This window comes from Xyrauchen texanus, chromosome 21 (assembly GCF_025860055.1).
Source record: "Xyrauchen texanus isolate HMW12.3.18 chromosome 21, RBS_HiC_50CHRs, whole genome shotgun sequence".
Lineage (NCBI taxonomy): Eukaryota > Metazoa > Chordata > Actinopteri > Cypriniformes > Catostomidae > Xyrauchen > Xyrauchen texanus.
This window is the reverse complement of record NC_068296.1, coordinates 40,783,777-40,793,750: the sequence shown is the minus strand read 5'-3', so window position 1 is coordinate 40,793,750 and position 9,974 is coordinate 40,783,777. Positions and strand designations below refer to the sequence as shown.

General features: G+C 44.1%; 1 protein-coding gene across 4 annotated transcripts in view; it reads left to right on the top strand.

Moving 5' to 3' along the window:
- Positions 1-3,329: 3,329 nt before the first annotated feature.
- Positions 3,330-9,974, top strand: part of LOC127661435 (DNA damage-binding protein 1) — a 105,209-nt gene continuing 98,564 nt past the window's right edge. For 3 of the 4 annotated variants that reach the window (XM_052152147.1, XM_052152146.1, XM_052152144.1), the window contains exons 1-5: positions 3,330-3,499; positions 4,678-4,826; positions 4,931-5,047; positions 5,152-5,373; positions 5,465-5,579. In XM_052152147.1, coding sequence (XP_052008107.1) covers positions 3,439-3,499; positions 4,678-4,826; positions 4,931-5,047; positions 5,152-5,373; positions 5,465-5,579 — 664 coding nt within the window. In that variant the 5' untranslated portion in view covers positions 3,330-3,438. Of the gene's footprint in view, positions 3,500-3,566; positions 3,764-4,677; positions 4,827-4,930; positions 5,048-5,151; positions 5,374-5,464; positions 5,580-9,974 lie in introns of those variants that run through there. The other variant, XM_052152145.1, reaches the window with a different exon arrangement.

The following is a 9,974-nucleotide window of genomic DNA, read 5'->3' as shown; positions in this document are numbered from 1 at the left end:
TGAGGATCTAAGTGCAGCAGCTTATTTAATAAAGAAAACTCAGAAAAGAAAAACATGGGAAGCCTGGCACAGAGCATACCAAAACATGCAATAACTAACAAAGCAAACAAGAAAACTAAGGGCTTAAATACACAAGGAACAAACAAGGGAATGAGGAACACCTGGGGAAACAATCAGAGAATGAGAACTAATCAGGGGAAAACCAATCATAAAATGAAACTACAAAAGGACTACAAAAACCAAACAAGAACTAAACTTCAACATAACAGCACAAAAACAAAAAGACAGTGAACATGACAGAGCCCCCACTTTGAGCGGATTCCAAAAGCAAAAAACAAAACAAATTGTCCAAGGGGGCACAAGGGGCAAACAGGCAGTCCAAGGGGGCACAAGGGGCAAACTGAGCGGTCCACAGGACGGGGACTGGGTCAGGGGGCCTGGGAGGCGGCCACAGGACGGGGACTGGGTCAGGGGGCCTGGGAGGAGGCCACAGGGCGGGGACCGGGTCAGGGGGCCTGGGAGGAGGCCACAGGGCGGGGACCGGGTCAGGGGGCCTGGGAGGAGGCCACAGGGCGGGGACCGGGTCAGGGGGCCTGGGAGGAGGCCACAGGGCGGGGACCGGGTCAGGGGGCCCGGGAGGAGGCCACAGGGCGGGGTCAGGGGTCCCGGGAGGAGGCCACAGGACACGAACTGGGCCAGGAGGCCTGGGAGGTGGCCACAGGACAGGAACTGGGCCAGGAGGCCTGGGAGGCTTGGGAGGCGGAGCCGTGGAAGGCGGAGCCGTGGAAGGCGGAGCCGTGGGAAGCGGAGCCGTGGAAGGCGGAGCCGTGGGAAGCGGAGCCGTGGAAGGCAGTGCTGTGGAAGGTGGAGCCCTGGGAGGCCCGGGAGACAGAGCCATGGAAGGTGGAGCTGTGGATGGCTCAGGGGGCGGAGCCATGGAAGGTAGATTCATGGAAGTCTGTGTGGGCAGAGTGGTGGAAGACCCGGGAGACGGAGCCATGGAAGGCAGAGCTGTGGAAAGCTCAGGGGCAGAGCCCTGGAAGGCGGAGCCCTGGGAGGATCGGGGCTACAGGCGCAGGCTCGCTGACCATGGCAGGCGCGGGCTCTAGCTCGCTGACTGTGGCAGGTGGAGACTGGGGAGCAGAAGCCTTTCCCCCCCTCCTCCTCCTGGCAGACGAAGCTACAACGCTGGCTCTGGGATGGACGAGACTTCCAGCTCGTTGGCCGTGTCAGGCGTGGGCATTGGCTTGTTGGCCGTGGCAGGCATGGGGGGGACGAGCCATGGAAGTCTGGGGGGTGACCACAGTGGGAGGAGATGTTAAACCCTCCTCTACACCCACAGTGAACGGCAAGCCGCTAACTCGTAGAGTCTCCTCCACGAACTCGAGCGTCCAGAGAGGATCCGTCGGAGGCAACAGCTCCTTTAGTGAACTACTGAGACCTGCTCTGAAGAAAACCACCAATGAAAATTCTGGGTAGTCCACTAAATTTGCCAGCTCTAAAATTTCACGAACGTGATCCTCAACTGGACGGTCCTCTTGCCTGAGGAGGAGAATTCTGATGGCTGCTAGATCCATAATGGTGGTTAGTTCTTCTGTGACGAAGCAGGCAGAGAATGAGGATCTAAGTGCAGCAGCTTATTTAACAAACCAAGAAAACTCAGGAAAAAGAAAAACATGGGAAACCTGGCACAGAGCATACCAAAACATGCAAGAACTAACAAAGCAAACAAGAAAACTAAGGGCTTAAATACACAAAGGAACAAACAAGGGAATGAGGAACACCTGGGGAAACAATCAGGGAATGAGAACTAATCAGGGGAAAACCAATCATAAAATGAAACTACAAAGGACTACAAAAACCAAACAGGAAACGGGAACTAAACTAAATGTCAACATAAAAGCACAAAAACAAAAGACAACAGTGAACATGACAATAAGATTTTTTATGTGAGATTTTAAATGTGATGAGATGTTTAAGAGGATCAGAATGGGGAGCAAGTAGATCTGCAATGAAAAATATTTATATAGCTATGATTAGATCAGTGTTAGTCTATGGAAGTATTGCTTATGAATCAGCAGCAAAACTTTATTAAAGAAGCTGGATGTGATACAAGCGCAAACTTTGAGACTTTGTTGTGGTGCTTTTAAAACAACTCCTGTATCTGCTCTTCAGGTTGAAGTGGGTGAAATGCTGCTACAAATCAGATGCAAGCAGTTAATGATGAACTAATGGGTAAATTGGAATAGTGATGAAGAAGCTAGAGAAGTCAGAAAGGTTTCCTGCAGTATTCATGGATTTTTATATTTTAAAGTTAATGAAAGTGTATAAAGACTCTGGAAATATTGTATCAAATATCATGCATTTGTCAAAGTATATACGGATGAATCTAAATATCCTAATACTGGGAGAACAGGTTTTACTTTCAGTATTCCATCCTTAAAAAATTCTGTTAATAGGAGAACATCAGATCATTTGCCAGTATACACAGTAGAGATGATGGCAATTGAAACAGCATTACAGTGAATAGAAGAGACACAAATCAAAAAGGTTGCTCTTTGTTCAGATTCTTGTTCGACATTAAAGTCACTGCAATCATTCACATCTCACAGTAGACAGGATATAGTCAACGAGATATATGAAAATCTGTATAGATATGAACATCATGACAATATTTATGTGGATACAAGCTCATAGAGGGATAAAGGGCAATGAAGTGGTTGATGGGTTAGCAAAACAGGCTTTGGAAAATGAGGAGATCATGAATATCTCACTTAGTAAATATGAAACAGAATATGAGGGGCAACAAAAATGGGATACAGGAAACACAGGATGTCAACTTTATGAAATACAAAGAGAAGTAGGAGTAGCGAGGATAGCTAAAAGAAGCACCAAAGAGGAAAATATTTTAACAAGATTAAGATTTGGGTGAATAAAACTTTAAAATTAACAAATAAACATCCAACAGGATTGTGTGAGCACTGTGGAATAGAGGAGTCAGTAGAACATGTTATAAGTGTCTGCTAAAGGTATTCTAATGAATGAGAAACAATGAAAAGGGAATTAAGAAATGTGGGAGTGGAAGAAATAAAGCTTAAAAATATACTTATTCATGGATTAGAGAGTGTATTTCATTATCTCAGTTAATTAAGAGAATTTCAGTTTTTTTTTCTCACGAAATGGGGTAAAAGCTGGTCCACACTTCAACACAGTAGGTGGCGATAATACACCTTAATGTTGGTGCCACCCGCCATAAAACCAAAGCAGAAGAAGAAGAGAAGTGTGTCCCCCAGACCGCAGGCGGCGCTCATACATTGTGCAGCATTGTGAAGCTGTGCTGCTTATCTGAGTGCACTTCAGAGGATTCATGCAACATATCCGACCCTAAACACGATTTGAAAGATATTTCTGGCTGTTCGTGTTTAATAAAAGAACGCCATGTCATACAACTACGTGGTCACCGCGCAGAAGCCCACAGCAGTGAACGCCTGTATCACTGGTGAGTTAGTGCGCATGTGTTTATCTCCCGCGCGCGAGCTCTGCAGGCCACGACTCAACAACAACAACAACAACAACAACAACAACAACAAAACAACAACATCATCTGTGCGAATATTAATGTTTATAATATCATTATGACGAATTAAGTTATTTCTGATCATATCCGCATGATTTAACGATCTGCACAATTTAAAATGAATTTAAATAAAGCTGTCACTTTGCAGTGTCTCTGGTGTTGTAGTAAATATGACACAGACTTTAGGTAAATTGAACTTCTGCTAACGTGTTTTACTCCTGTTTGAGTTCATAGAAACACATAATTTTTTTTAAAGGAAACTAAGAATGTAGATGATAAACGCTCAAAAATCGCATGTAAACACCATGTGCTCTACACAAAGCCAGCTGCATTGGAATCCTGCATGTGTTTTTGGTTTGCATAAATAATTTACTTACTCAGTATCTATAATATTACAGTAATAATTGCTTGCTGAATATTGTGTCCGTAAGATTACCAGAGTTTCCATCGTTATGCTAAACCAGGAAATATTCGGGAATTGTGTTTTTCAAGCCTGGAAATGTCATTGGTAAAGTTAATAAAATCTTAAAAGTCATAGAAACTTCTTTAGTAAATATAGACTTTCTGAGTTACATTGTGCTTCTAAAATATTCTGTGATCTAAATCTAACTCTTGATTAGAGCTTGTTTGGACTAGAACTGGCTTGCAAGCCACAGTGGTATCCACATTTGTGAGCAATTCCTTCTTTTGAGTAATTTCTTAGCAGATATTTGTTCAAAATAGTACAGATCTGTCTGAATAGTTCAATAGCAAACATTCTGAATATAAATTTGTTTCGAAAATCGGTTTCCAGAAATCACAAATGACTGGAAAGTTCTTGAAAATTCACTGTTTATTTTTAAGTGAATGTTGCTAGTTTATTGATCTAGTCGTGAATGGGAGTATATGAGACACTGAAACATCCAATATGGTGAACGTAAAATAAAAAAAGAGCTAATCACCTTTTAAATATTGACATCATCTGTCAATCGACTTGAGAATGCACATTAGCTGGACCAGTCTGAAAAATAGCTTTTGTTATTTTAGCATGATCTGAACTAAAGAAGCACAATTTATGAATATGTGAGTATGTTGTATTTACAGTGACACTTCTTCTACAGGTCACTTCACATCTGCTGAAGATCTGAATCTGCTGATAGCTAAGAACACGCGTCTGGAAATCTATGTGGTCACCGCTGAAGGTCTGCGGCCGGTCAAAGAGGTTGGAATGTACGGCAAGATCGCAGTCATGGAACTCTTCAGACCTAAGGTAAGACACATTCATCTTAGACTCAAATGAAGAAATGACACATGGAAATATATCTGCAACATGAAGGTGCTATGATTAAAGTTGTTTGTTTGCTTTGTGTGAAGGGAGAGTGTAAAGATCTTCTGTTTATTCTGACCGCTAAATACAATGCCTGTATCCTGGAGTACAAACAGAACGGAGACAGCATCGACATCATCACTCGTGCTCATGGCAACGTGCAGGTACCACTACCACACCGAACACAACCTTAAATCATAATTTGCTCATATCTGTTAAGCTGTGTTTCATGAGAACTTTGATTACATTATCCCTGTGTTTTTAACAGGACCGGATCGGGCGTCCATCTGAGACAGGGATCATTGGTATTGTGGATCCGGAGTGTCGTATGATCGGCTTGCGTCTGTACGATGGGCTGTTTAAAGTCGTTCCACTGGACCGTGATAACCGTGAGCTGAAAGCATTCAACATTCGTCTGGAGGAGCTGCAGGTCATTGATGTTCAGTTCCTGTACGGCTGCCAGGCGCCCACTGTCTGCTTCATATATCAGGTACACCTTGCATTCACGCCGGACCGAATGTGTTAGAAACAGCCCGTGATGCATGCTCAAGTGTATTTTCATGTCGTCTGCTGTTGTGTAGGACCCTCAGGGTCGACATGTGAAGACGTATGAGGTGTCTCTGAGGGAGAAGGAGTTTAATAAAGGACCCTGGAAGCAGGAGAATGTGGAGGCTGAAGCTTCAATGGTTATTCCAGGTGACTAACAACTGTATCTGACCAGTTCATGAACAATATTTACATATTCACCATCTACTGTCCATGAGAACTGGGTTTTTAACTGGATGACATTGAGTTAAGGAATAGTTCACCCAAAAATGATAATTCTCACACTTATGCTGTCTCAAAATTGTATAACTTTCTTTCTTCCATTGATCACAAAGAAAGAAATTTTAATAGATGTAATGATGTGTTTATAATGTAAGTCAATGGGGTCCAAAACTTCCAAGCTTCACATTTCACGTTTACATTTATGCATTTGGCAGACGCTTTTATCCAAAGCGACTTACAGTGCAATTATTACAGGGACAATAACCCCCAGAACAACCTGGAGTTAAGTGCCTTGCTCAAGGACACAATGGTGGTGGCCATGGGGTTAGAACCTGTGACCTTCTGATTAACATCCCTGTGCTTTAGCCACTACACCACCACCAAATGACTCGAGTGGTTTATTTCATGTCTTCTGAAGCATGTAAAGTGCTCTGCACATTTGTTAAACGCGAGGAAGAGTAATTAAGCTTAAAATTATTATCACGCCAAGGAGACTGCAAATGTCAAGATTTAGAGTGAAAAAGGAGTTACATTTTGGTCCATTTCTCACCCAAAACCAATCGTATTGGTTCAGAAGACATGGATAAAACCACTCGAGTCATATGGATTACCTTTATGATGCCTTTTTGTGCTTTTTGGAGCTTGGAATTGTTGAACCCCATTGACATGCATTGTATGGATATAAACACATCGTACCACCATACTGTTAAACATAAGGTTAAAGCTTCTCACAGATCAGAAAGTTCTCCTGTAGAATACAAAATAAGTTGTGTGTCTTGTCAATTTTTTACTTGTAACTTCGTGAAACTAACTGAATATGAAAAATTGTTGCACACCATTACTTGAAGCAAATTATCCATATTAAAACAAGCCCCAGTGCACCGTGATGTGATGAGTAGATGGTAGGTAACCTTCACAGAGCAAGTCTTGACATCTGAGTGGCTGAAAGGAAGTCGGGCGACTGCTCCAGGATCCTAATGCCTGCTGCATGCAAACTCTGTCATTGCGACTTATATGCAGATGCGACTTAAAGTGGCAAGAAAAGTATGGTGAACGCTTTGGAATGAGATGATTTTCTGCATTAATTGTTCATAAAATGTGATCTAATCTTTATCAATTCATGAGTATAGACAAACACAATGTGCTTAAGCTAACAACACACAAACAATTATAATCTTTCAATATTCCGGTGAGCAGCGCAATGGAGTAGACGTGCCTGTCTCTCTTCCCCATTCAGTTTTGTTTATTTATATAACTACCCCACTGACTTTGTCCTGACACTCTACAAAAACTAATAAGATGGCTTTTGAATAACAGTATCCATTTAAAATGGCAACTAAAACAGCGAAAACATCTAAGTAGCAAACATGAGAGCCGAGGTGCCCGTTACGCCAAACGAAGTGAACATCGCGGCACTAACAGATCTGTTGGAAGAGCATAGAGCGGCTTTGGCGGCCGAGTTCAAGGCTGCAATTTCAACTCTATAAATAAAACTTGACTATGCAAGCCACAGTATCTGATCATGGACAACTACTTCCCTCACTTGAGTCCCCCGCGGAATCGCTTGGTGAGTGGGTGGAACGTCTAGAAACCTCCCTCGTTGCCTTAACAGAGAGCAACGCGAGGTTTAAAGCCAAGGCCGCGGATCTAGAGGCCCGAAGCAAATGTAACAACATAAGGATCATCTGCGTACCCGAGTCGATCGAGAGTCCATGACCAACGACATTCTTCATCGAGTTGCTTTTTGAAGTTTTCGGTAACCAAGTACTGTCCTCCCCCAGAGCTGGATCGGGCACACAGATCCCTCATTGCTAAAAGCAAGACAGGGGAGAGACAAAGAGCAGTTGTGGTCCCTTTTCATCTTTACCAATTAAAAGACACAGTCATTCGCGAGGCCCGTAAAAAACGAGGGGAACTACAGTTTCAAGGGAAACTAATCGCTATCTATGAAGATTATAGGCCCGAGGTAATGGAGCAGCAGACTCTGTTTCATCAAGTCATGGCCGATATGTACAAACAGGGATTCAAACCGGCTCTTTTGTATCTGGCTAGACTTCGTATATCGACAAGAGAATGGCGCAACAAGTGGTTCACATCGACAGAGGAGGGCAAGTGGTATTTGGATTCTCAGCACGCCGGTTCTTAACAACCTGATGTTGACTGACATTTGTTCCATTGGAATTATGAATCAAGAGACTTTATTTCAGCCAAGGAGGTCAAGCGGTAGTAGGATTCTCAGCGTGTTGTCTCTGAGCAACCCAATGTTGACTGACACCTGTGTTACTGGAGCTATGTAAGTTGGGAGCAACTTGATCGTCTTCTCATCATATGTGGGTTGCTATTTGACTAGTAAAGTTTGAGTTTTTGGTTTTGAGAACATAAAAACTAGCAAGACTGTAGTTATAGAATACAGATTACGTTTATTTATTCAGCAATGCATTTTCCTGCTGTTTAGTTTAGCAAATGTTATGTATGCACCCATTCTGTTTAAATGGTCCCTAGTGTCCATAAACTGCAATATAAGTTGTATAGTTGTTGTATACCATATTTGTGACTGAAAAGTTTCATTCGAGGTGCTGTTAAAAATAATTGTCACATAAGGAAATTAAAATATTATTTATATGATTTGCAGTAATAATTCTAATTCTGATATTCTCGTGGTTGGGGATTATAGTGTGTTGTAATAAGAGTAAAAAAGTGTCAGTCCAGTCTCTGAGTTTTGAGGAGTCTGATGGCTTGGGGGAAGAAGCCTGAATGCTTCGGTACCTTTTGCCAGACGGCAGGAAGGTGAAGAGTTTTTGTGTGGGGTCATCCACAATGCTGATTGCTTTGCAGATGCAGAGTTTTGTCTAAATGTCTTTGATGGAGGGAAGAGAGACCCCGATGATCTTCTCAGCTGTTCTCCCTATCCTCTGCAGGGCTTTGCGGTCCGAAGCGGTGCATGTCCCAAACCAGGCAGTGATGCAGCTGCTCAGGATGCTCTCAATAGTCCCTCTATAGAATGTAGTGAGGATTGGGGGTGGGAGATGTGCTTTTCTCAGCCTTCTAAGAAAGCAGAGATGCTGCTGGGCTTTCTTGGTAATAGAGCTGGTGTTGAGGGACCAGGTGAAGTTCTCCACCAGGTGATCACCTAGGAATTTGGTGCTCTTGACAATCTCCACAGAGGAGCCGTCGATATTCAGAGGAGAGTGGTTACTCTGTGTTCTCCTAAAGTCAACAACCATCTCTTTTGTTTTGTCGACATTCAGAGACAGGTTGTTGGCTCTACACCAGTCCGTTAGCCGCTGCACCTCCTCTCTGTATGCTGACTCGTCATTCTTGCTGATGAGACCCACCACGGTTGTGTCATTGGCGAACTTGATGTGGTTCAAGCTGTGAGTATTGAGTCCTTTTTATCTAGGTGGGTGAGGGCCAGATGGAGGGTGGTGGCGTTGGCGTCGTCTGTTGAACGGTTGAGGCGATACACGAACTGCAGTGGGTCTAGTGAGGGGGGGCAGCTGGGTCTTAATGTGCCTCATGACGAGCCTCTCGAAGCACTTCATGATGATGGATGTGAGTGCGATGGGATGGTAGTCGTTGAGGCAGGACACTGAAGACAACTTTGTCATGGGGACGGTGGTGGTGGCCTTGAAGCAAGTTGGAACGACGGCGCTGCTCAGAGAGGTCTGCACATCCTCTGAGAACTCTGCCAGGAATGTTGTCTGGTCCAGCAGCCTTCCGTGTGTTAACTCTACGTAGAGTTTTCCTCACATCGGCCGTGGTAAGACCACGACGACCACATAGTTCTGCGCCTCAAACCGAGTGTGGAAGTCGTTCAGCGCATCTGGAAGGGAGGCATCTTTGTCACAGGCAACTGATGTTGTCCTGTAGTTGGTGATGGCCTGGATGCCCTGCCACATGCGCTGTGTGTCGCCGCTGTCCTGGAAGTGACTGGATTCTCTGGGCGTGTGTGCGATTTGCAATCATCCACGGCTTCTGGTTGGAGCGTGTGGTGATGGCCTTGGAGAAAGTGACATCATCAATGCAATTGTTGATGTAGCTGATCACTGATGCTGTGTATTCCTCCAAGTTGGTAGAGTCGCATATGTTGCAGCCTCCCTGAACATGTGCCAGTCAGTGCACTCAAAACAGTCCTGAAGAACAGAGATGGCTCCTGCTGGCCAGGTTTTCACCTGCTTCTGAAGCGGTTTTGTGCACCTGACGAGCGGTTTAGCATAACAGAGATGTGGTTTGAGTAGCCGAGGTGGGGGTGGGGCCGGAATGCCCCTGGTATGTTGCCCTCTCGTTGCAAAGTCCACATACTGATGGAATTTAATGATAGCT